The sequence below is a fragment of the Gracilinanus agilis genome, chromosome 2 (genome assembly GCF_016433145.1).
Source record: "Gracilinanus agilis isolate LMUSP501 chromosome 2, AgileGrace, whole genome shotgun sequence".
NCBI classification, from domain to species: Eukaryota; Metazoa; Chordata; class Mammalia; order Didelphimorphia; family Didelphidae; genus Gracilinanus; species Gracilinanus agilis.
Genome location: NC_058131.1, coordinates 26,938,025 through 26,964,841, shown reverse-complemented (window position 1 = coordinate 26,964,841; position 26,817 = coordinate 26,938,025). Strand labels below are relative to the sequence as shown.

Below are 26,817 nucleotides of genomic sequence, written 5' to 3'. Positions count from 1 at the left end.
AGGGAATGGAAAGTTTCTCGTTTGTACAGAAACAAAGATTTCCAGTATGTTGCAACAGAGCCAATGATATGCCTTACTGGAAAGGAATGTATTCAAATGTGAACTCCATTTGCTCTGATTCTGGATTCGGTATTTCCAGATGAGTGAACGGAGGCACAGGAGAGCCGAGGACTCCCCTCGAGGGGACCCCCTGCCTCCCGCCGGCTGGAGCCATGGTGCACCTGAGGTAGTCGTGAGCCTGACGGGACCAGAAAGCCATCAAGGGGCGAGGAGGGGGGAGGCTCAGAGAAAGTCGTGAGCCAGGACAGCTCCTGGGGAGCCCCGTGTGCTGCCGGGCCCAAGGAAGCCTGAAGGGGGGCCTCGTGTCCATTGTTGGTGGGCTCTGATCAGGGGTCAGCGAGCCATCCTGGGCGGATAGGGTGCCCCGAGGGGAGCTGTGTTAGCCCTGAGGAGGGACTTGGGCCAGTTCCAAGGCTGAGGGGTCAGCGAACGCGGGGACAACCAAGTACAACCTACTTTGTGTCCCCCCAACCCCGATTCTACAAGGTCCTGGGGGTGGCGCTCCTTCCCCCCTCCCTGGGGCAGGACAGCCTCTCCACTGAGGGTGCAGAGTGGCACCCCTGTGACTCCCCAGCCCCGACCTCCCCCGGGGGGGCTCCCTCTGCTCCCGAGGGCAGCGACGTCCAGCGACGGCGCCTCACGGCCTCTCAGTTTTCAGTCATGATCCCAGTCTGAGGTAGTCCAAGACCCTGCAGGCTTTGCCACAGCCCAGCCCGGCCGGATTCCCCTCCACGTGGCCTTTGCTGCTTTCTGGGCTGCCCCCTCCGGGAGAGCCCAGCGCTCCAGCTTCCTTCCTTCCCTCCCATGTGGGTGAAGAGCGAAGGCGTCAGCGATGAGTGAGGCGGCGACCTCTGAAAGGGCCGAGGCCCTCCGACGTCCAAGCAAACGCTACGGCCGCTGGGCTTCTCCCCGAGAGCTGAGGTGCTCGCGGGGCTGCAGCAGGCTCAGGGCTCGCTGCCAGGCCAGAGGGACTCATTCCTCCGTCTGCATCTTGGGTTCGATGAAGCGCTGATGTTCCTGTGGAGCTACAAGAACAGCCAGAATTTGGGGAGCGAGCCCACCCGGCCTTGGTACAGTGGTCAGCACAGAGCCCGGGTGGCCCCTCCGAGCTCCCAAATATTGCTGCGTCGGGCTCCAGCCACGGATCTGCGGGGCCGACCTCAACTCTGCTTAGCCAATGAACCGCGCGTCGTCGTCGTCGTGGTTGTGGTGCTCATCCAAGCAGGACCTTCGGTGGTGCCGCTTTGGCCTTAAGGCCTGGAGCTCAGGACGGAGGACAGCGAAGGTGCCTGGGAGCGTGCCTGAGAGCGCACTATGGCTTCCTGCCCTTAAACACAGTCCCTTGGGGCGGCCACCCCTGTCGGTGCCCCAGCCAGTGCCGCCCGGGCAGGCAGCAGGGTTGGAAGAAGGCCGCTTGGGAGGCGAAGGAGAAAGAGGAGGAGCCCCCCCCCTGGGCCTGGCTGTGTGACTTCTTCTGAGGGGCCTCTTGGGGACGGACGACGCCTGGCCCGAAACAGCTCCCCGTTTCTCAACAAGTCTGGGATCGGGCTGTAAACAAAGCTTTAAGTTCTGTAGGCCGAGCCAGAGCAGACACCAAAGCTCAGGGAACTCTCTGGGTTTCCTAACATTTAATAACTGCCAGAAATACAGAAAAGGGAAGCCGTGAAAAGCCAGAGGGGAGCCGGGAGTGCTGGGGGCGGCTGTCCCTCCCGTCAAGGGCTCAGGAACGAGCGGGGTGCCGAAGGGCAAAGCCGGGGGACAGAAACAGCCGGCGCTCCCGGGGCCACCGGGGGAAGAGTCCATCGTGGCTACCCCAGACGCAGTTTCCAAAGTGAACTCAAGGTTCGATGTTTTTCTGAGCTAATCCTAACGTTCCTTCTCTAACCTCTCAAGCCCTCAAACCTTTTTGTTTCTAATGGATGCAGCCAAACTCTGAAGCCCCCGAGGAAATCCCTTCCTTTGAGGCCCATCTTGCACCTGCCACGTCCCCCCACCCGTGTGGGGGACCCTGTCAAGCCTAGCGCCTACGTGGCCCAGAAGAGGGCAGTAAGAAATGATGCAGGGGGTAGGATGGACTTTGGAAAGGGCAGACCAGTCCACCCGCTTCTTTAGAAGTTAATTTACAAAGATTCCGCTATCTCCAAAGAGAGGTGACTCCTCAGGCACGTGTAGAAATCTGTGAGGGCCGAGGGGGGAAAGAAGCCCCGCGAGCTCTTCTGTAAGGAGACTTTTGACCAATCGAGCGCACCGAATCCAAGTACAAAACCAAACACACAATCAATGGGTCCTTAACCCTGGGCTGCTGATGACAATATTTACAAGTTCTGATAATTTAAAAAATACTGAGTGCTCCCTCCGGGGGGTGTTTTAAATATGGTGCTTTGGAACGAACTGGAAAGTCGACAACAGACGTTGTGTCCTACGGAGAACAAGAGGTGGAGAGCGAGAAGCGGGGCTAAAAGTGGGGCTCGAGAAGGAGAGAAAAGGGGGATCCACGTTCTTCACTTGCCCAGGTGGCTCAGCCTTTGGGGCACTTGGAAGGGCTCATTTTCGGGGAGTCGTCTCTGCTCATCAGGATTTCTGGCGGCGACTCAGTCACTGAAAGCCGTGTGACGTGGCTCGCTTTGAGTCCTTCCGGTGACCGTCTACCCTGAAGAAGGCTTAAGAACAGAGCTCTGCTAATCCCTCTCCCCTCTTGATCGTCCCGTCCCTTCCTTTGGATGCCTGGAGGCCGAACAGTCCAGCATGGAGCACTACGGAAGTCACCCACTCCCTTTGCCTTCCCTCAGGCTGCCTCTCCAGGGGTGATGCCCTGCCCGCTGGGCCCGGGACTCCAAGAACATCGGCGAACCTTGTGCGGCACCGCTGGCCTCCCCAACCACTGGCTCGGGTTGAGGTAACCATCGGCTGCCTTGGCTCGGGGCCTACAGACCGCATTCTGCTTGGCCGCAAAGTCCCTTGTGTGGTCGGCGCAGGTCCAGGGCCCGGAGGCCGGGCTCCGAGGCTCAGCCCACACCCCGCTCTATCACAGTGTCACCCCCTCCTGCTCGGCGAAGGCAAACTACTTGGACACAAGTGCTTGGGCTGCACACGGGATGGCAAAGCTCGCAGGAGACCCTCCCGCAGCCAGGGCGCCCCGACAGCCGCATCTAGAGGCTCAGGCACTGCTGCGCCCTTGGCACCGGGGCATCAGATGGTCACAGAGGGCTCTGGTCGTGACGAAACCCAGACATGTGGGCTCTCAGCTCCCCGAGGAGCTGGTCAGGAGACACGGGGATCGCTGGTGCGTCGCTGCAGGAAACGGCCAATTCAGAGACTTGAGCTTCTCCGCCTGGGGTTCATTTCGATATCGTGTATGACAACAGTCTGGTCCACGGGAAGAGCTATACTATGTTCTCTGCCCCGGGGAGGGGTCCCTGGGGGGGTCCGTGGTCCTGCTTACTGTGCAGCTGCGCCAGCTGGAGCACGGGCATGTTGCAAAGCGGGCACACTTTTCGAACTTCCAACCATTTGATGAGGCACCTGAAAAGGAAAGACAGAGAAGGAAGGGAGGCATCATCGACCCGTGCGTCCACCCATTTCTGGGAGGGTGTCTTGTCTTTTATGTCCAGCGAACATCCTCAAAACCCACCTATGCTTATTACTTAAAATCTTGACCTCGAGTCTTGCCTTATTGGATTTCAACCAGCAACAACCAGACCTGGTCAGGGTGGCCGTTGGGCTTGTCCCTTCAGAAGAGCCGGCCAGGCCAGGCCTGGGACACTATAAAGACGCTGAGTGAGCCCGAGATCCGGCTCCTGCACCCTTCAGGGGAAAGTCGGCGCTCTGTCCCTGCTATTCTTTGGCACTCATTACCTAAAGGAATCTGTCATCTTGGGAGGTGGAAAAGTAGAGAACAGACTCGGACTCTTCTTTCGGATACCATTTTGTCAGGACTGATAAAAGGGATCTCAGGAAGATGCATCCAGCAAAGAAGAGGGGGACCACTCGAGAGTCCAGGGTCAAATCCTATTGGGGAGCACACGCTGTCTGGAAGATTGTTTTAGGACTGAGGGCCTTAAAGCGGACGGCTTGAGCCAGGGCAGAGGTCCAGGGGGCCGGAAGGGGTGGTCACTTGCTCCTGGACACTGGCCCCTTTTCCCTTTCCACAGTCTGAGGATTTGCCACACACTCTCACACTATAAGCCTGATTTTGTAAACTAATGGGAAAAATTCTAGCCACGGGGACCTTCCCTTTCTAAGCAGGAGAAACAATCCATGAAGACAGGCCTCCCATCCCTACAGGCAGGCCAGAGCGAGTTCCACGTGGATTATTTTCCTGCCTCCCAATGCCCACGAATGCCCACGTTCTTCTCCGAGAAGAGGCTCTAACTCTGAGTGAGTGTCCTGGGATTTCATTAAGGCGGCTCAAATGAAAAAGGGGCAACCAGGGCTGGATTCTGGCCTCGGCCGGGCCGGGGCGCCATACTTACTTCCTGTGGAAGGCGTGCTTGCACGGGCAGATCCCCAGCTCATCCTTGGCTTTGAAGTCTTCCAAGCAAACCGCACAGATCTGGAAGAAACACGCTTGTGTGAGCGGCTTCCCCGCACAAGGGGTACCCACGTCGGCCCATCGCGCTCCCCTCCCACGGGACTTGGGAAGGGACTCGCCTGGCTCCCCAGAGGGTGCCGGGAGTCCCGGCTGGATCCTCCCCCACCCCGGGAGGTGGGCCTTTGTGCCTGGGGGGAAGCGCCCAAGTAAGCGCAGTTGGATTCCCACCCACCGGGGTTCCGGCGGGGAAGGAAAGTGCCGGGGCAAGCTCCGGCGTCCCCCCACGCACCCACACAAAACGGGGAAGTGAAGGGCCTCCAGGGGGCGCCCAGAGGCGGAGGGCACGTGACAGGGGCGGAGGGCACGTGACCGTGCTGTGTGGGGAGGGGCCTGGGCAAGGTCTCCCCTTCCTGCTGCTTCTGCGCTGAGATGGAACCTGTAATCGGCGGGTCCGCTTGTAGTAAAAGGCTATTTTTAACCGGCCCTCTGGCTGGGCGGCGTAGGGCTGGCAGTGCCTGCTTTCATTGAACACGGAAAAAAATGGATTTAAACAAGTCACTGAATGAAGTCTCCAGAAGGCATCTCGAGCTAGTCAGGCCGGGCTAGCCCTCCGGGGAAGCGGCCACCTCGGGGTGGGGCCAGGGAGGGGGTGAGAGTCTGCGGGTCAGTCCTGACCCAAGGCTTGACCGGGAGGCCAGACCTGATGCCGGGGCCTCCCAAAATAGCCTTCCTCCCCGCACACATGGCCAGAGCCACGGCCAGCGGAAGCGAGGCTCTTGGGCTCCGGACCCAGCCGGCCTTAGGTTTCCGAGCCTGCAGCCCCAGAAGTTCCGGGTCTGACAAAGCAAGGACGACTCCATTCTCCTCCTACACGACGAAGCGCGTTAGGAAGTGTGTGCTCTGGTCTGGCCTGGCACCAGATCCAACCCGTGTACTCACTGGGTGACCTGGGACCAGTCAGTGAGGGAACGAGGACTAGACTTCTGCGGAGGCTCCGAGCTCACCTGTGCCCCTGCAGGCCAGCCAATGTCTCTGCTGCCCCAAAGAGAACATTCCGCTTTGTTTGGGGCAAAAGCTTGAATGTTTTCTAATTTGGCAAGGCTTTTAGTTCTTGGGACAGTCTAAGGCTGGAGGAGCAGCTGCTGGGTCTGGGGGCCACCCCACCGCTGACCAGCGAGCTTTCCTCTGCCGGAGGAGTCCGAGGCAGGGCCAGAGCCTCCGTGGGCCAGCTGCCTCCTCTGTATGTGAGAGAGAGATTGTGGATCGCAGACCAGCCACTTCTGTTGGGCTGGAGTTTCCCTTCTCCATGAGGAGTGCCCTGAGGCCAGGGAGGGTCCTAGGAAGGCTCCAAGCATCAGGATGGATCCGCTTTTCCTCTCAGGAGTTAGCCTAGAGGGCTGCCAGGCCAGGCTGTACCCATCCAGAGCTCCCCCAGGCCTGGCTTTCTCCCAACTCAGCATTGACAACGTGGATCTTTTAGGACCATACCAAGACCTGGGAAGTAAAGTGTCCCAGAGAGTTGAGGACTCCAAGTGCTTTCTACTGTCATGAAGTCCCTGGTTTGAATGAAAACACTAATTCCTCACCAGTTTTTATCCCCCAAATGGAGATCTCTCCCCCCCCCCCCCCAAGACATCTACCCGGGAAGTCCAGAAACAGGAGAAACCTTGTTTGTCCTTGTCCTCAAGGAGTTCATTGTCTAGCGGAGGAGATGATATGATGACAAATGTGTGCCTTATTGGGAGTTGCAGGCTTAATACTGTGCAGGGACACTAGCTAAGACGGCCCCAGAGGTGAGGATAGCGAGTGCCTCTCTCGCTCACACCGAGGCCACACATGCTCTGGTGGCCAACATGCTGCCTTTCCGACACCTGCGGAGCTCTGGGTCTACGAAGGCTTCAGCATCTTTTTCAGAACCCCCAAGTAGCTCGCTGGCTCTCCTTTCTTAGGGACCAGAGGCTGGGCTCTTTGGACCTGGCCTGTCAGTGTGACCTCCGTGCTCAGGGATTTCATTTTCTCATGTTCGCCTCAATGCATCAGATTCCTTCTCCATCTGGCTCTGTGTCCTCCACCAATTCACAGCCCCTGGGCCTTTGTCTAAGTCACTGATGGATGTGCTCAAAGGCTTGGACTCAGCATGACTCCTCTGCAGCCATCGAAGCATTAACAGTGACCCTTGCACTGTGGCCAACCAACCCGTTCTGCATCCACGCAAGTCTGCCATCTTGGCTTCAGATCTCTGTCTTCCCCAAAGCAGCTATGTAGAGAGGGAGGCTGCAGCAGCCTTCTTACCTGATCAGGCGTAGGAGCTTGTCAGAAAGGGAAATGGGCCTTGCCTCCAGGAGGCCTCTCTGGGCCCTGGAGTTGACGCTTCTCTTTCTAGCCAACTGTGTCGCGTGAAGGGCTTCACAGCACTTGACACCCCAAACTAAAACGCATCCGGATAAAGGCCCGGAAAGCCCCCTGAAAGCCCATCTGCCGAGCAGCTCCAGAACTGCCACCCAACAGACTGTCCTCCTGGAGCCTCCCAACAGGCACCCAAGCCTGGGGAGGAAAGGCTGGTCCAGCTGGGGCCAGAGTCCCCCAAAGGTTCTCCCAGACAGAGGCTGCAACACCGCAGACATCAGCATTGCTATTACAACGTTCTATAGGTGAGTGACCATCGCGCTCCGTCAGCCAGCACGAGATCAGCTGCATGGAGCTGAGCTCTGCTCCCAGTGTTGTTCTGTTAAGCCACAGGAATGCCCAAAGGGTTGGAGAGAGAGATGTCCAGAAGTTGCATGATGGTCTCTGGGGAAACTGCCAGGGGAGGCCCTTTTGGCGCCCAGAGAGGCTGTGGCAGCCGCGCACCCGGGCAGGCAAGTCCAGACAGAAGGTGACAGAGGGCAGCCAGAGAGCCTGGGGCAAAGTCCTCCCTGAATGTGATAATGATATTAAATTAAATGATATACCTACTTTGGCCATTCTCAAATCTAATCACCAAAAGTGTAAACAATGCCATTTACACACAAGTTGGGAGGTCTGTGACCCATGTGTGCTAGAGTGAATCAGAATTTACTGACTGCCTCCTGGGCAGTTCTAAGAAAAGCATCTGTTGTGATTGGACACGTAAACTAGGAGGAAGGCACAGGAAGTGACACAAAAGAAGCCCTTTTAAAAGAGAGTTCAGTGAGAGAACTCTTCTTGCTCATGTCTTGGACCTGAAGGAGCTCTTCCTGTTCGTGACTAGGACATTGAGGAGCACTCGACCTGGAACCCTGAGACCTTGGTGAGACTGTTCTTAAATCTTTCTTTTGGAATTTCACGTGGAGAATGTAAAGACAAAATCTTCCTGAACTTCTCTTTACTTTCACCTCCGGGGCCCTCCAGCTCTCCTGCTCTGGCCTTAGGCTCAAGGCTGGGCCTTGCTTGACTGAGAACTAATTAGATCTTCTTGGGTTAATCTAGGTGACCTGAACAAATTACCTAGTGTGTTAGGATACTTATCCTATCTTATCCTCTTTCTGATTTTCTGATTTGCTCTTCTTTTCCTCATTTGTAAATAAACTTCCATGAAGATCATTTTGACTTGAGGTTATTCTTTAATTGAGGATTGATAATTCTTCAGTTCCCTGGTGACCAAACCTTTTAATATCCACCTAACCAAAACCCCTTTTTACCCCTTACATGAGAGAATGACTCTGGGCACGTCAGAGGCGAGTGTTTGGGTTTGGAAAGGTGAGAATGCAGCAGAGATCCATGTGAGGCTCAAGATCGGAGGAGCTGGGAAGTTCCTGCACAAGAGCGCTGTGAGAAAGCATCTGGATAGAGGAAAAGGCATCTCATAGCATCAGTATCTCAGCAAGATGCCCCAGAAACCCTCCAAAAACATACGCGGCCCAAGAGCAGGTGGTCTGCGCCTCCCCCCCAATCTCATGGCGATGGCCTCACGGGGCTGGCCTTACCCCAAACAAACCAAAAAGCCTTGGAATGAGATGTCTCAGAGAGAAAACCCAAACCCTGCTGGGAAGTGTTAAGAGTTTTCTTAATTTCTCCCTTTTTCTCTTTAAGAGGCAAGAGAGCAAAACGATTTTGGAGTAGGAGCCCTGCTGCTGTGCAGGCTGTCAGTTGGTGAGTTAGGGGGGTGAGGCTGAAAGTTAGTCAGTTACAGCCGGCAGGTGGGAGGGGCTTTTGTCTCTGTGTCCCCTGGGGAGAGGAGGGTGTGGCTTGTTCTCTCTGGGGCCCTGAGGAGACTGAGAAATGATTTAAGGCCTTAACAGACTTATTGATTATTAATTAGCTTGGGTTGACAGGTAGATAGATAGTGGGTGTATTATTAGATAGAGTAGAGAAGTTAGGCCGGAGCCTGGCTCTGGCAGAAGGCACTTCCCTCAAAGGTAGATAGATTTAGGGTTTTCTAGAAAAATTTTAGTTAGGATTGGGATCTTAGGTATACTTATAAGCTATTATAAGATGACTCTCACTTTCCTCCTTTCTATTTCCTATCTGTATTTTCCTAATAATAAACAAAGTATTTTGTGTTTAAGAAGCTGCTCTCCTGACTTTTGTTCAAACTCCTGCCCCCAAAATTTAACCCTTTACAGCCTGGCGAGCCAGGTAGAAGTTTGATTAATCTAAAGATCTTCTGTTGTTTCCAATATTAGGAAAAGGATAGGAGTGTAAACATGGTGCTTGATATCATGGTACAGTTAGTGAAGGAAGAGATGCCTCTTTACCTTAAACAACTACCAATATCTGGGACCTTCCCTGAGATTCTAAATCTCATAGTTTTTGATTGTCTCCTGTTAGTACCACTTATGGGAGTATTTGTGCTGTCCACAATGTTTCAAGGGTACCAACTGTATCAAGTATTTAGTTTAATTCTTACTAAGAAAAGGAGACAACTGAAAGAGAGATTATTGGAGATTAAAGTTACATATCTTGAGGATTGTATCTCTCAATTGACTAAAACTATTGCCCACCAAACTGAAACTATCTCTAAAGTTGAAGATAGTATCTCGAAATTGATTGAAACTATCTTGCGCTTAACTCAAAATAACTCTCCTACTGTTTCTAATTTTCCCACCAAAGCTGCTAAAAATGAAACCCCAAAGAAAGAAGATACAAACTCTAGCCTATTCCCTTTAATAGAAGTACCAACTTCTGATCCAAAAAAGGGAGAGTTTGTAAATATGAGGCACCTCAAACCCTTTACTCCTCAGGATATGGAGGGATTTTAAATGCATCAATCCTTCTTTTGAGGAGGAGCCCATAGCTGTGATAAAAAAAGCTAGAGAAGATATGCAGGCAATTTGATCCAACCTGGATTGATTTTGAATATCTTCTAGATGAGTTAATAACTAAAAGGGAAAAGGATAAAGTTATCAAGCTTACCAATGAAGAGTGGGGTACAGCTCACTGGCCTGGGAATGACCCTCATTGGGATGTTAATGATGAAAAGGACTACGGGAGATTATGCTATGCTAGGGAGGCAGTTCTGAATGCAATGAGAGTATGTTCAGATAGACCTGGTACTTAGACAAAATTTGAAAATTTAAAGCAAGAGATAGGAGAAAACCCTTCTCAGTTCATGGACAAACTTATAGAACTGGGAGGAAGATACAAAGACATGGACTTAACAAGAAAAAGAGACATCATACAACTGAGAAGGCAGTTTGTAAAAAATTGTTGCAACGTAGTCAAGAACTATTTTAAAGCCAGTTGCCCTAACTGGATGAATATGGACCTTGATGAACTAAGGAGAGTGGCAGTTTATGTTTATAATGGGCATGAAATGAAAAAAGCTGATGATATTGATTTGGTGGATGCATTAAGAAAAGAGATAAAAGCACTAAAGGGAAAAAAATCGATAAACTTGAAAAAGGTGATACAATTTTTGGGTTAACTATGGCTCCAGTGTGAGAATATACAACCCAAAGAGAATATACAAACCAGAGACCAATGTGTAACTTGAGAGGAAAAAGGGGATACCTGATGATAAATTGCAGATGCTGGAATCAAATAGTCAGCAATTTTAGAAACAATGGTGGGAACTTTAGGAATAACTATTGTAGGAACAACAACTACCCTAGAAATAACAATAACAACAGAAACAATTTCCAAAATAACAATTTTGTAAACTATGGGAATGATAGAAACAGTAACCAAACTGAGGCAAATGGTTTGTTACAATATATCCATAATGGGGCACATCCATGTACTGGCCAAAATGTAAATCCTCCTCAATGAAAGGAATCTCAGAGGGATGCACATGGTGCTTTATGAAGGTTTGCCAGAGGAGAAAGGACTCTGGAATCAAATAGTGAAACATTTGATTTTCCAGATACTGATATAATTTTACCAATTATCCCAGTTCATTCTCCCCTAGATAGCACTGAACCAAATGTGATACTAAAAGTAGGAAATATGTTATATGATTGAATAGAAGAATTACTTAAGGAATTTATTATCAACTTAAGGTTCATAAATTAGCACAGATGAGTTAGAGAAATATTATTTAAGATAGTTGAGAGTAGTTTAAGGAGATCTACTCTGTAGACAAGAAGAAGCTTCAAAGAAAGCAGCCAGTTTTTTTTTGGGGGGGAGTTATTTTAGCATTAGTCTAAGAAAATAAATTAAAAAATGAGGGTTATATTCAACTGTTTCCAGCTTTCCATCCATGGTCTGCAATTAGTTTAATGTGGTGTATATGTTGTTGACAGGAGAAGATACAACTATTGCTACATATATAACAGATCTACAAACCAGAATAAAAGAACTACATGAATCAGGAGCTGTAGTGCAGGCTGAACCTATAGACTTTTTGTTACATGATCTACATCCTGGGGTTACAGTGTATATAAAGAACTTTTAACGCACAGGAGGAACTCAGCTGACTTGGGAAGGTCCATTTCAAGTACTTTCCACCACCCCTACAGCCATCAAGATAGGAGAGAGGACATTGTGGATCCACTGTGCACACATGAAAAGAGTACCTGCCGTCCCCCAAAAGTGAGTGACTGCAATCAAGGACAAGACGACAATGACAATGAACAATTTCAATGACAATGAACTCTTGACATCAAGAAGAAGACTAAAAGAAATTTGGATTCCATTTTCAAGAACATTTCAATGAACTTCTGAACTTATTTGTTGCTGTGCAATAAAAAGGTTTGATTTTTCTGTAAAGGTTCAAAATAGAATAGATAAGCGTATAATTTATGATATGTTATAGCATTTCAGATTGCTATTTAAAATTAATTATTATTAATAAGCTTTTATATAATTATGATAACTATATATATAAAACAATAACTATACCTTTATAGGATTATAATAACTAATTGATATGTAAATAGTAAAGTGTTATAAAGTGTTAGAAGTGTTGATTAATACCCACCTCAGGGGGGATATTAGATGCATATAATGTATATATAAGGTTCTTGTTTATTTTTTTGTGCATAGTAATTATAAGATTTATTTGGATTAATATCTTTAGGTTCTTATTTCTGTAGAGTATAATAAGAATAGATTTTATTTATGAAGAGAATATAGTATGAGTTTTGTGATTCTGTAACTATAAATATTTGTAATTGTGTATTATTTGAGACATGCATGTTGCAAGAATTGTTTTTCTTTCTTTTTCTCTTGACTTCTCCCTGTTTATAATATAGAGTATAGGATTGTTTTGGTTGAAAAATCCATTAGGGAGACTGGTCTCCAAACAGATCTCAGGGGGGATGTGCTAAGAGAGTTTTTCTTAATTTCTTCCTTTTTCGCTTTAAGAGGCAAGGGAGCAAAAAGGTTTATGAGTAGGAGCCCCCCTGCTGTGCAGGCTGTCAGTTGGTGACAGTTAGAAAGGTGTGGCTGAGTGAGTCAGTTACAGTCACAGGTGGGAGGGGCTTTTGTCTGGGTCCCCTGGGGAGAGGAGGATGTGGCTGAGTGAGTCAGTTACAGCTGCAGTTGGAAGGGGCTTTGTCTGGGTCCCCTGGGGAGAGGAGTGTGTGGCTCATTCTCTCTGGGCCTGCTGGAAACTGAGAAACGATTTAAGGCCTTAACAGCCTTTATTGATTATTGATTAGCTTGGGTAGACAGTTATTAGATAGTCTGAATAGAGAAGTCAGGCCGGAGCTGCCCACGAAGGCGGATAGATTTAGGGTTTTATAAAAACATTTTCTTTAGGGTTGGGGTCTTGGGTATAGTTACAGGCTTTTATAAGATGACTCTCACTTTCCTCCTTTCTATTTCCTCTCTGTACTTTCCTAATAAACGAAGTGCCGAGTGTTCAGGAAGCTGTTCTCCTGACTTTTGTTCAAACTCCTGCCCCCAAATGTAGCCCTTTACAGAAGGCTTAACACCCCTTGCTGTCCCCTGGCCAAGGCATCCTGGGATTGAAGGTCTCTGAATGTCACTTCTCTGAATATTATATTTCTGTAGAACGAGGCCAGGCCTGCAGGGCCCTCCTTGCCTGGACATTCCACGAGGCTCCTCGCTTGCTTCTCCCCAAGGCCAGCCCCGCCACCTCCCTGGCTCTCTGGTGATGCTCATTGCCCCAGGATAAAAATACGGGCAAGTGTTTGGCATTAAAAGCCTTTCAGAGTCTGACCTGAGGCTTGAGTCTCCCTCAGTGCCTCTCCCATGCTCTCTCCAGGCTGGCCTCCTGGATGGTCCCACGCCCATCCTCACGCCTCACACATTCCATCTCCCATCTCATGCCTTTGACCAATTTCCCCTCAGAATGGCCGGAGCCTCCTCCTCCAAGAGGCCTGCCTCAATCCTCTCAGGTGCTAGGGCCTCTCCACACAAGCTGCCTCCCTTTTACTCTGTATTTTGTCTGTATTGCTAGGTAGACTGTTGAAGTGCTGCTTCCCCTAACTGGTCAGAAGCTTTTGTTCCTTCCTCCCTCCCTGCCCAGAGCCAGGCCTCGGGGCCATTCTTTGGGCCTTGCAGCAGCCTCTCTCCTCTTCCTCCTCCCTTGGCATCTTGGAAATCTCTCCCAAAAGGCAGGCCCAAAAGGAATAACTGGGCATTGTCTTACAAAGTGAACAATTCAGCGGATCCCAGAGAACAAGGGTTTGAGGAGAAGATGTACATTCTTTTTTAACCCTTACCTTCTGTCTTGGAGTCAATACTGTGTATTGGTTCTAAGGCAGAAGAGTGGTAAGGGTAGGCAATGGGGGTCAAGTGACTTGCCCAGGGTCACAGCTGGGAAGTGTCTGAGGCCAGATTTGAACCTAGGACCTCCTGTCTCTATGCCTGGCTCTCAATCCACTGAGCTACCCAGCTGCCCCCGAAGATGTACATTCTTGTAGACAACCAAACATGTGTATGTCCTGGGTATTTCTGCCATACTAGATTCCCCCGCATTGATCAGCACTTTCCCAGGCCTCTCTGCCCCCTGGGACAGTAAGGCCCAGCTAAGTGTGGCTGTCCTCCCTCTTTGAGCCAAGTTCAATGAACCTGAGGTTCAAGCATTACTTGCTCCTCCCACTCCGCTCCATTGACCCCTCTATTGTAGGTAAAGCTCTTTTGAACTTCTTTTATGTGGGACAATTTTCCCCAATTTACCTCTCCTTTAACCCTTCTTTTTATCCCTTAATTTTATTTTTTGGGATACTATCCCATTAACCTCACACCCAGGCCCTCTGTTTATGCATATTTCTTTTCACTGTCCTCATAATGATAAATACTTAGGAGCTACAAATACTATCTTCCCATATAGGAATATAAACATTTTAACTTTATTAAATCCTTTAGGATTCCTCTTTCCTTTTTACCTTTTTAATGCTTCTCTTAAGTTTTGTATTTGAAAGTCAGTTTTCTCTTCAGCTCTGGGCTTCTCATCAGGAATGTTTGGAAGGCCTCTATTTCATTAAACAGCCATCTCCCCCACCCCTGGATTGTACTGCTTTGCTGGGTAGGTGATTCTTGGTTATGATCCTAGCTCCTAGATACTCAATGGAGTGTCAAGTTCCAAGCCTCCGACCTTTTAATGTAGAAGCTGTTAAATCTTATGTTATTCTGACTGTAACTCCATAATATTAAAGTGGTTTCTTTTGGCTGATTGTAATTTTTTCTTCTTGACCTGAGGGTTCTGAAATTTGGCTATAATATTCTTGGGAGTTTTAATTTTGAGATTACTTTCAGGAGGCCATCAGTGAATTATTCTATTTTATCTTCTGATTTTAGAATTTCAGGGAAGACAATTTCCTGAGAAGTGATATCTATCCTCTTTTTTTGATTATGGCTTTCAGGTAGCCCAATAGTTCTTAAATAATCTCTTCTGGACTGACTTCCCAGGTCAGTTGTTTTATCAATGAGAAACTTCATATTTTCTTGGATTTAAAAAATTCTTTCAATTTGGTTTTATTGCTTCTTGGAATTTCAGAGTTATTAGTTTCCACTTGCTCAATTCTAATTTTAAAGAAATTTATTTTATTCAGTGAATTTTTGTTCCTCTTCTACCATTTGTCCTATTCGTGTTTTTAAAGTGTTATTTTCTTAAGTTGTTTTTTTTTGGGTGCCTATTTTACCAAGATGTTTTATAATTTTCTTGCATCTCTCATTTTCTCCCCAAAATTTTCCTCTACTTATCTTGTTTGATTTTTGAAATACTTTTTGAATTCTTCCAGGAATTTCTTGGGGGCCTGAGACCAGTTCAAATAATTCTTTGAGGCTCTGGTTGACCTTTGTCTTCTTCTGATTTTGTGTTTTGACTTTCCCTTGCACCATAGTAACTTCTTATGGTCGGGTTTTTTTGGTCTGCTCCTTCCCAGCCTATTTCTTGAATTTTAACTTTACATTAAAGTTGGGTTGTGCTTCTGGGGTATAGGAGACAATTTCCCAAGCTACAGGTATTTGTGTTAGTTGAAGGTCTGTACGTTTTCAGCTCTTCCAAGGTGGTATGGTCTAGGGAGGAATGTGGTTACTGCATGCCTGGCCTATGCTCTGGTCTCTAAGTGACTACAAGCATTCTTTTCCACCTTGGAACTATGACTAGGGTTCCTTCTCCCCTACAGCCACATGCCCTCCTAGGTTAATACTCCTTCCTTCTCTGGGAAGGAGCCTGGGAATCACAAATGGGCAATTACGGATGCCCTCAGAGCATCAGTTTCCTCTGTGGAGGCAGAGAGCACTTTTTATCATGAGGCAGTTGTCAGGGCTGTGGATCATTAGACTGATTAGAACAGCTAATCCTTCCGCAGCTGATCCTCATTCCAGGTTTGCTGTTACTGCACATAACGTTCTCCTGGTTCTGCTCCCTTTATTTTGAGTCAGTCCCTCTGAGACAACCCAGGTTTCTTTGAAACCTTCCCCTTTGTCGTCTCTTAAAGAACAACAATTATATCTCCAAACTTGTCTAGCCATCCCCTGGCAGATGGGCATCTCCTCAAATTCCAGTTCTTTGCTGGCACAAGAAGACCTGAGATAATTATTTTTGTATAATTTCCTTGATCTCTTTGCAAAGAGTTTTAGTGGTATTGCTGGGCCAAAGTATGCACAGCTTTCTATCTTTCTGGGCGAGTTCTGAATGTTCTCTAGAATCATCTGGCTAGCTCACACCGCACCAGCCCCGCATGGGTGCCTCTGTTCTCCCTCTACTTCTGGCCTTTGTCCTTTTCCTCCCATCACGTGAGTCCGTCAGACATGTGTGAGTGGCACCTCTGAGGTGTTTTGTTTGCATTTCTCTTGTCAGGAGGGACATCACTATTGACAGCTTTGACATCTTCTTTTGAAGACAGCCTGTTTTTATCTTTTGATCATCTATCAAGTGGAGAATTGGCCCTTCTCTTTCTTACTGGCTCTTTTCACGAATCTCTCTCTTATTCTCTTTCCCCTTAGTTTCTTTCTTTTCCATCTTGCTTCTAAACCAGTAACATTTGATTATGAAATAAAGAGAAAACAGAAGACTTATAAAGTAGAAACTGTTAGAAATTCACCTCTGACTCAGGCCAAATAGTGTAATGAGAAAAACATGTGAAATGGCTAAATGCTTAGCACAGTGCTTGGCACACTGCAGGCACTTCATAAATGTTCATTCATCGATTGAAATGTTTCCTCTAGTACTATACATCTAAGGGGTTCTCTGTCATATCAAAGTGGCTCTCGTAGAATAAACTCAACAGAAGAGTCCACCTTGGATGATTTAAGAATTGAGTAAATGGGGCTTTAAAAATCAATAGTTTATTGTATCTGCCGGGAAAATAATAATGAAATAATAATAATGAATGATGATGACAGGTCACATTTTTATGGCATTGTAAGGTTTGCAAAGCAGTTCCCAGATAATGTTCCATTGGATTCTCACAACAATCCTGGGAGGGAGGTTCTATGATTATCCCCATTTTGCAGATGTGGAAACTGAGGCCAAGGGATGTTAAGAGATTTACCCAATTAGTGTTGGAGAATAGACAGCCTGGCCTAACTCTGGGCATCTTCACTGGGCACCATGGCTGCCTAATTTTCCATTATGAAAGAAATAAATGATGTTCTGTAGCATTTATGCAGGGAAGAGTAGCCACATTTTGCTTTTTAAGAGATCTCTGATATAATAAATACAGAAAAACGCCGGCTGCTACGAGGAATGTGGGGGGACCAGCCGGCCTTCCCAAAGTGCTTCAGGTCTATGGGCTGACCAAGGACAGCTCCTGAGTGCGGAGGCGCCACGAATCCCTGCCTGTCTCTGGAGGGGACGTCCACCTGGGGTCCCCCGTGGGCCGGCCGCCCATCCCATCCCTTTGCTCGGGCCCTCTGCTTCCGCAGCCATGGGCAAACCTGCACCAAGCCAGGCCTCGAACGACCCCACAAGTGGGAAAAGTGCGCTCGGCCCTGGCTGGCAGAAATGCCCGGATGGGTCTGTCGAGGCAGCCCAATGCCCGGAGGCCCGCCATCCCGCGACCCCCGCAGGCTGTTACTCACCTCGTGCAGATTCAGTTCTTTGACTTTTTCTTTTAATATAACCTGAAAAACAAAAGCTTGGCTTTTACATTTGCTCCCAGAATCTGTGGCTCTATTTATAAGGTTCGAAAGGCGTTTCTTTTGCACAGCTAGCTCATCCCCTGCAGGTTTAACATTTACCAGAATTTTTTGTTCAAAATGGAGCCGGCCGTCAGAATGAATTAGGTTAAGTCTGCACAGCCCATCTTTAGATTTGATCACCAAAGGTGAGAGCACCTCATTCGGGAGGCCCTCACCCACGCGTGCTGCGCTTCCTGTTGTGATTGGCCACGCAGGCCAGGGGAAGGCCCTGGAAGTGACGCGTGCGGACCCTATAAAAGAGGGGGGCGAGGGACTGAGGCGGCTGGCTTGGTGACGGCGACCTGAGGGAGCTTTGCTGGTTCGTTTGAAGACTGAATCTTCCTGAACTTCGATTAAGACACTTCCTTTTATAGACTCTGTGAGCGGAGTTTGCTCCATCCACCTCCAGCCTCGGCCCTTCAACCCTCGGTCAGGGTTAACATCTACCTGGACTAATCAGTGGGACAGATTCTTAATGTCTTTCTCTCTCTCTTCTCTCATGTAAATACACTTCCATAAAAGTCAATTTTGACTTGAGATTATTCTTAATTGAGGATTGATAATAGTTTATTCCTCTGGAGACCGTCTTTAATATATTGAACCCACAAACCCCCTTTTTTACCCTTACACTGAGAAGCCCCGAAGAAGGCTGAACGTTTTCAGGAAGGGCATCTTCTGGGATAAAACTGGTTTTATGTGGTAGGAATGACATTTAATTTAAAACAAAAGAGGAAGGAAGTCAAGCTTCAGAATAAAAATTCAAGAACCGAGGCGGGCTTCGGCTTTCATGGGACGTCGCCTCCATGCTCGGCCTGCCACGTCCTCAGGGTCCTGCTCAGGGTCCTGCTCAGGCTTCCTCGGCCCTCGGAGGCCCACAGAACTGTGCGGCCAGCCCCGCTCGGCCCCCCGAGCCTCCTCTTCACGCCTCCTCCCTCTCTCCCTGCCTCCTGAGACGAGATTTGTGAAGCCCCCAGAAGGATGCTGGCTGCGATGAGAGACGGACTAAAGGTAAAAGTCCTTTTGGGGGCTCCCTGGGCCAAACTGGGCAGCCCCCCTGAAAACGGACAGTGCGTGGTTGGGCAGAACCTGGCGGAGGGCGAGCGAGGCCCGGGCAGGGGGATGGGGCAGGGACCCCCCCCAGAGACGCTGCCTGGTTCGTGGAGGGCCGCTGGCGGGGCTGCCGGCGGGTCTGGGAGAGAAGCTCACAGAGGCCCTGCGAGGTGGCTTCTGCTGCCCTCCTCTGCTCGGGCGGCCTAACGGGGGGCTCATCGCTAGACACAGGGACGGGCGGAAACAAAATCATAGAAAAGACAGAAACGGCGTTTGTGGTCTCACCTGTTTGTAGGCATAAAACTCTTTGTGGGCCTGATGTCTGAGCCTGCAAGAACAAAAGAGCGAGAAGTGAGGCTCGGACCCGGCACGCACGGCCTGCCGTCCTCCTCCGTCACTATGGAGGGCATGAAAAGCCATTCCAAAAGCAACACCCACCCCCTGGGAAGGAGATGGGCCCCGCCGGGGGCTTCAGGGGGCTCCGAGGGCCGGGCGGGAGCCGGAGGGGCAGCCGCGGCTCTGGGGGGAAGGAGAGAGCCCGCCGGTGGTTCTTCCTAGATGACAGAAAACAAGCGGGCCTGTTCCTTGTCCCAGACACGGGATCCTCCGTGGCTCCCGTTGGATTCCCGAGTTTAGCGGTTTCTGGCCTGACTCCTTCCTGCCTTTCCAGCACGAGCCCAAAGGAGCGGTTCTTCCCCACAGAACACGCCGCCTCCCCTTCTGGACTCCTCGGCCCAGCAAGCCTCCCCCCGCTGACCGCCGAACACGGGCCCTTCCCTGACAGTCCGAGTCCTGGTGTGGGCCGGCAGGCTCGGGAGCCAAGTTCTAGTCTTGGTTCGGCAGCCTTGGTGGGGTGGCCAGAACGGGAGGCCCCTCCCGATGTCCGAGCTGTGACTCGTCCTCTCGGGATCTCAGTTTCCTCCCCACAGAATGCAGAGGCTGAACTGAGGCCTTGAAGATGCTGCTGAAGCCAGAAATGGCCGACTGAGAGCAATCCCTCGGCACGGCCGAAGGTGACCTTTCACGCGCCCGGGGAGGGGGGGTGGGGGGGGGGAGATCTGCGCCTTTGTGGACTGGGTTCCCTTGCAGGAAAGCTGTGTGTACAGCTGGATCTATTGGGGTCAGCACCAGGGGCGGCCTTCAAACCTCAGCAAGCCAATGAGAAAATCTTGATGTAGTTGGAGAGAAGGAAACTCATTGAATGGTTAATAATAGAAAGTGGTAAATAAATTTAAAGTAGATTTAAAAAGTTTATCACAATGTTTTTTCTGAGGGAAATGGTGAGCAGAAGGATAAACCTCGAAATCCTGAAAGAATTTAGCTTTTACCCTAGATATAATTTATTCTAAGTACAATTCATACTTTATGGTTAATGACACGCCAAATTGATGTAAACCTCATGTGTAAACTTTTAACTAAAATGGAACCTTTTGGACAATGTGTCACTAAGTTTTCTTTAAAAAATAAATCAAAAAAGGATAAGAAATAGAATTCATTTTTTTTAAAGGTCCCTAAACTGCTAAGATTTATCTTGGGAATTAAAGTAATAAGCAATAAAAGTATTTTAAAATGAGAAAAAACTTTTGATAGGCTAAGTCCCCTCCCCCCCATCATGATTAAACCGAGGCAAGAACCGCCCTCTGAAAAGGCAGCATCTCTGATCCGTGTCCTCGGTGGCTCTCGGCTCACACTTTGCTTTTTAAAGGGACATCAAAGGACATCTTTAGGACAGAAAGTTGCTGAATGGACTGACTTAACTTTCAGTATCTTTCTTTTTCCCTTCTATACCCGATCAATCAAGACTGTGAAATCTTAAAAAAACAATGAGATCTCTGGGGCAATCCAGTCCAACCCATTTTACAGATGAGGCTATCAGGCCCAAAGATGCCCAGGGAGCAAGGGGCAGGACCGGAACCAGGGTCCATGATTCGGAACCACGTCTCTTACGTGCAAGGCAGAGTTGGGGAGCGCTGTAAAAGTGAAATTTGGGAAATGCCATCTAAAAGTGTATATATTTCTATGGACATGGGAAATGTATCAAAACTACATTTCCCGTGATCCAACATGGTCCAACTGGTTTCCGTTTCTGGGCTTTTGGGCGTGGGGAGGCCGACGTCTTGATGCAGGGAGGAGTTTATAATCTCCGGGGTTAGGAGGGAGGCTCTCTTGGCCAGCAGACTCGGGAGGAGAGAGGATAACAAAATGGCGAGGGCGGCAGTTTTGAATGCTTACAAGCGCATGGTCTAATTATCTATCAGCATGGCTTTAATTAAAATACTAATTTATATTATTATATCAGCCTTTATCATTTTTCATATTAATAATTTGGCGAACCAGAAGGTCGAAATTCGAACTCTAAATCTTCCAGATAGCCTAACGATAGCCATGCCTGCTTTTTGGCCGTCTGGCTCAGCTCTTTTGAGCACTTTTTTAAAAAAGGAAAGTGGCTTTCCTTGCCATGCTTTTGCTGAAAGCAAGAGCACGTTTTTGCCTCCATCGGGACTCAGCCAACCAGTCCAGCCCAAACCACCTTGGGAGGGAGGTCAGGCCAGCCGATTCGGGCTTTTGGCTTTACACTAAAATGCCGGAGGCCAGCCAGTGTGTCTCTGCCGCTGCTCTCCTGACTCCTGACTTGATCTCCATTCCTGCCGCGCCGAAAGCCTGCAAGCCTTCCAGTGCCTGTGATCTCCGATCCTGACTCGCTGGTGCTGCTGGAGTCCAGAACCCCGAGCTGCTTTTCCTGAGATTTCCGGGAAGGAACCCAGTGCTGACTTGCTGAGGTCTCGACCTCCAGAGACTGCTTCAGTTCCTGCCGCAAACAATTTGGGTATATTCCCCTTTCTCTCTACTTTCTTATAGGAGACATTCTAGCCTTCCATGTGTTTCTCTAAAGACCTAATTTAGCCACCTACACAAGCTCTACACATGGGATTTTCTACAAAACTTTTTCTCTATCCCTGAGCCCAATGACCTGACCCCACGTGGACCTAGCGTTTACCCTTAATGGGGCCGAATGGCCTATTCAGACTTGCTTGTGATTAAAAACTGAACTCAGGGGAAGAAATTTCACCCCATACCTGCTCAGAACTTTGAGCAAAGACTGATTATAAAAAAAAACCTTTCAGAACTGAATGACTTTTAAAGAGACTGTATCTTACTGTATTTTGCTAGTTAGTTTTGTAAATTAATCTTGCTTATTTTGTTGATTTTCCTGTTACACTGAATCATTTTAAGTTAATGTAGTTTGTGGCTGCTAGATTAATTCTGTTGATGATTTTATTGTAACTCCCAAATAATGAGAAAAATCTATTAGAACTGGTAAGAGGTTTTGACCAGCTTGTTGATCTGATACTACTGGATTATAGAAGCACATGTCTTTTAAAATTTATTCTGTCTTGGTAATTGCAAAGAACCTTGAAAGTTTCCATGCTTTAAATATTACCTTGTAATTTTACAAGAGATCTTTTTAACTTTTACTTTAAATCCTTAAGAATTGTTGTCTTAAAGGATAAGCTTTTATATATTTTATTATAAGAGATATTATTGCCTTAAATGGGTAGAAGCATTTCCTACCCAGGATTTTTTTTTTAAATACAGAGAGTCAAGGAGCTCCTGTATATTCTTTGCTATGGAAGCAATAACAGCATTTGCCAAGGGTTACAGGTTGTAACAAGTATATAATTTTAAACATCATTATTTATTGTTTTAAAATGTGCTATTGGAAATAATGGTACTCTATTTGAATGTGCATTGTGAATCTGCTATTTTGTAAAACCCACTTTCTCTCACAGAGAATCTCATTTTGGGGTAACAAAACCCTTCTAGTTCTAAGCTATATATATATATTTTTGATTTTTAAAACATTTTTTTTTTAATGAGAGCAATTGATTTTTCCCTTTTTCTCATCTTGTACTGGAAGTACATATATAATCATTATTTATCCTTTTTCTGATTCTACAGCAAATACCTGAGCCTATAGGACTGTGATTAAATGCCTTTCTGTCTGATTCTACTATAAGGGAATATGAAAGCCGTTTTCGTGCTAGAAAAGAAAGCACATGGTCAGAGACTTGACTGACTAAGATCTGCATAATTGCAGCAGTTCTATGCCAATACTTTAGGGCTTGGAAATTGGGGTTTGAGTCCTGGAGCCCCAGTCTTTTCTAAAACTTTAGAGGACGTGGGTCCCCTCGACTTAGATTCCTAGAAAGCACCTAAGATTGGTTATTTATTTGGCTCACTTCCCTGAAAAGCTGATAAGTCAGATCAGAGAGAGACATTTTCTTTAAGTCCTGGTCCTGAATGGGTAATTGCACACTGCTGAATTCACTTTAATTAGGCCTTCATTTAAAGGTCTAAGTTTATTTTCCCTACATTTTTTTGCACATTTTACATTTCATTCACAAGTTAATTTTTTCTTCTTTTTCTCTTGAATTTTATTCTTTGTATTTTGCCATCCTTAGCTGACCTGAGGTACCTTTTTTTTTTTTTTTTTTTTTTTTTAAGAAAAAAGGTGTGCTTAAGATTTACCTCACGGGGATATCTGTTAAGTTTTTTAAAATTCGATAATGTAAAAATATATGTATATTTAACTCTTTTAGGAGTAATTTCACGGGGAATTGTATAAATCTTAGAAGAAAATGTATGTTTTGTAATCTATAATGTAAAGTTTAAATTCTTTTGAGAATAATTTCAGAATAAGGATCTTGCCATCTCCCCAAAATCCAGACGACGAACTTGTTGGTGAGGACACATGAAGATGTCTGAAAAGCCTTCACTGTACCATGAAGACCAAATTTTGAACTTTGGGGTGCAGTTGATTGAACTATGGGGAGTTGAAATTGAGTTGTATGTATTGTTTTAATTGTACACTGTTGTGCCAGTGGGGGACAGCCCCCCAAATTGGTTTTTTGTCAATGCGGCTAATTTTAACCATTTGTTCATCTATTTCTTTTATCCCCAAATTCCTGAAAAATTTAGAAGTTGTTTATTTTTACAGGTCCAGCGAAGAAAAAAGGACTAACCTTTTTTTTTGCTGGACCTCACAGGGAATTGTAAAAGTGAAATTTGGGAAATGCCATCTAAAAGTGTATATATTTCTATGGACATGGGAAATGTATCAAAACTACATTTCCCGTGATCCATCATGGTCCAACTGGTTTCCGTTTCCGGGTTTTGGGCGTGGGGAGGCCGACGTCTTGCCGCAGGGAGGAGTTTATAATCTCTGGGGTTAGGAGGGAGGCTCTCTTGGCCAGCAGACTCGGGAGGAGAGAGGATAACAAAATGGCGAGGGCGGCAGTTTTGAATGCTTACAAGCGCATGGTCTAATTATCTATCAGCATGGCTTTAATTAAAATACTAATTTATATTATTATATCCGCCTTTGTCATTTTTCATATTAATAGCGCGCATTCCGTGACAGCGGCACTGTCTGCCCCACTTATTCACTCTTCCCAAGTGCCAGATGCGAGAGCTGAATGAGCTGCCCGTGTCGGGTAGGAGCCCAGAGTCAGGCCGCCTTCGTCACGTGAAGGCTATGCGAGCTCCTTCTGTCAGGGCGTTCCTCCGGGCTTCTGGGCATAAAAGCTCACCCTCAATAAGACACTGCTGGTTCCTCGCTTGAAGAGTTCAGATCATTTTTGTTTATTGCCCATAAAGAGAAATACCCATTTTTTCTAATTATGAAAAAAAAATATAAAACCACAAAATTTCCCTAAACACTCATCTATTCCTTAGTAGATAACTGAAATATTCTGTATTCCATTAAAACAATGAGTTACTGCATTTTAGCTTTCCGGACTGACAAGCCATTTGTCTCTTCTAAATTTAGAATGAGAAGGCCCAAAAAAGGGAAGAAGAACCTCCAGTTTCTACAGAATTACAAAATTTTCAAACTACCAAGAAACGTACCCATAAGACGCAGTTGTTTGATAAAAAATGATCGCTGTGAACAGTCAGATTTATTCCTTCGTTTATGTTTTCGCAGCAAACAAAGCTAAGCGGTTCGCTTCTCTCTTTCCTCTGTCGGCTCACAAACAACGATCGGACGGACTAAATGGATATTTTCCAAACTCAACAGGAGGGACCGCCATGTTGCCGGGCTTTCCCGCTCTTAGGAAGACGAAGGCTTCGGTGCGTCTGTAAATGGCCGCCCCGCTGCGACGGGCGTCCACACTTTGGAGTGAAACGAATGCGGCCCTGGAGCCTCCCGCCCTCTGCTTAGGCTTCACGGGAAGCCTGTTTGTCGCTTTAGGGACAGTTTTGGTTTTAAACACTGAACTGCAAACTGCCTCCCCTCCCCCCTCCCCTCCTGAAGCTCACACAAGCCGGGCCGGAGTCCTTCCTGAACAAAAGCCTCCCCCATCCTCTCCGGCCTCTCCGGGAAGCCCAGGCCGCTCGGCCTCTTCCTGACATCTGTCTTCAGAGGCCCTCGGAGCTCCCTGACGAGCCTCCCTTCGCTGTGGCTCCTCGCATGCATCCTGATGGTTGGAGGCTGGCGGCTGGGGGCCAGGCAGGGTGCGGGCGGAGGCTGGAGGAAGGCTGGCTTTAGGCACGAGGCTGGTTTTGGACCCGCTGAGTTTGGGGGGCTCTAGGAGGAGAGAGCGGGAAGAAGGGGAGGCCGCAAAGGCACCGAGAAGCACGAGGACAGGCCGCCGGACGGAGCTCTGGAGGGGAAGGACGCCTGCCAGGCCAGGCACAAGCGGAGGCTGGCTGGGAGGGGGAGTGAGCCGGGGCCCTCCCAGCTGGCCTTCCTGCCTCCTGTCTTTCCCTAAAAGGTTTAGGCGTGACCACGTTGTTTCCAGGAGAGAAGGGGAACCCTCTGCCGGCCTTCACGGCCTGGCATCTCCGGGCCGCCGGGCCCCTCCTGCCCCTGTACAGAGCCGCCAGGAAGGCCGGCCTCCGCTCGCTCCTCAGCTCCTTCTTCCTTCCCCCTTCCCTGGCTCGCCCGCGAGGTCTGAGCCCTCGAGGCCCCCCCTTGTCAGCCCCCCCAGGCTCCTGCCCGCTCGCTGCTGAACGAAGCTGGAGAAGGTCACGGAGCTCGGCTGCCCGGGGTCCCTCCGGAGGGACGTCGCTTCCGGACCGCGCTCTGCCTGGGCCTCCCCTCTCGGCCTCACTGGGTCTTTGTGAGCTCGTTTTACAGTCGGGCCGGGGTCTGCCCCATCAACGTATTACAGGAGAGGCAGCTGGGTGGCTCAGGGGACGGACTGGAGTCCTGGGTTCCAATCTGGCCTCAGACGCTTTCTTGAGGGGTGACCCTGGCCAAGTCCTGTAACCCCCTGGCTCGGCCTCCCTGCCTTCTGCTCTGCATCCACGGTAGTGTGGATTTTAAGATGAAAACAGCAGCACTCAGGGACGAGCAAAGTTCAACTCTACAAATGGGCGGCTTCTATTTACCAGATTCCCTGGGAGAGTGTATTGTGTGGGAGGTCCAGAGAGGTCCAGGGAGGCCCAGGGAGGTCCAGGGAGGCCTGGGGAGGCCCAGGGAGGTCCAGGGAGGTCCAGGGAGGCCTAGGGAGGCCTGGGGAGGCCCAGAGAGGTCCAGGGAGGCCCAGGGAGGCCTGGAAGGCCTGAGGAGGCCCAGGGAGGCCCAGGGAGGCCCAGGGAGGCCTAGGGAGGCCCAGGGAGGCCCAGAGAGGTCCAGTGAGGCCCGGGGAGGCCCAGGGAGGTCCGGGGAGGTCCACGGAGGCCTGGAAGGCCCTGGGAGGCCTAGGGAGGCCCAGGGAGGTCCAGGGAGGCCTGGGGAGGTCCAGGGAGGCCTGGGGAGGCCCAGGGAGGCCTGGGAAAGCTCACCTGATCAGGTAGCAGCAGAAGAGCAGGCTGAGGATAAAGACGAAGATGGCCGTGCCGAACACCACGATGTAGATGTTGAGGGGCAGGTTCTGGAACCCGATGTTGGGCATTCTGAAGCTGTAATGCTGGAAGTCGGAGCTCATGGAGAAGCTGTGGGAAGAAGGAGGGTTTATGGGGTGCTGCCGTGTCTGAGGGGAGGGACGAGGCTGCCCTCTCACAGGCGGAGGGTTCTCCGCATTCAGGCCCAGGCTGGAGCCAGGAAGAGGGGAGGAGAGGCCGGAAGGCAGCCGGGAAAGAGGCCGGTGGAGAAGGGGGGGTGAGGATCCCGGCCCCCCGCTCTGCCTGCTTCTCCCGTCCTCTCCCTGCCCCCCTGCCCTCCACGTGTGCCC

The 26,817-nt window shown here is 48.9% G+C and overlaps 1 protein-coding gene across 1 annotated transcript; it reads right to left on the bottom strand.

Annotated features, from left to right (window-relative positions):
* Positions 1-3,443: 3,443 nt before the first annotated feature.
* RNF24 (ring finger protein 24) lies at positions 3,444-26,751 on the bottom strand. The gene is made up of 5 exons (XM_044660387.1): positions 26,429-26,751; positions 18,923-18,965; positions 17,489-17,530; positions 4,533-4,612; positions 3,444-3,582 (listed from the first exon to the last, which is right to left on the bottom strand). Exons 1-5 carry the CDS (start codon positions 26,569-26,571, stop codon positions 3,444-3,446), a joined length of 447 nt encoding a protein of 148 aa, XP_044516322.1. The 5' UTR covers positions 26,572-26,751.
* Positions 26,752-26,817: the final 66 nt, after the last annotated feature.

Excerpts from the sequence above, each read along its gene's own strand:
- RNF24 (XM_044660387.1), bottom strand. The coding sequence starts at position 26,571 with ATGAGCTCCGACTTCCAGCATTACAGCTTCAGAATGCCCAACATCGGG. Across the intron at positions 17,531-18,922 it reads AGTTTTATGCCTACAAACAG|GTTATATTAAAAGAAAAAGT; the intron begins GTGAGACCACAA and ends TTTGTTTTTCAG. Across the intron at positions 3,583-4,532 it reads AAGCACGCCTTCCACAGGAA|GTGCCTCATCAAATGGTTGG; the intron begins GTAAGTATGGCG and ends TTTCCTTTTCAG.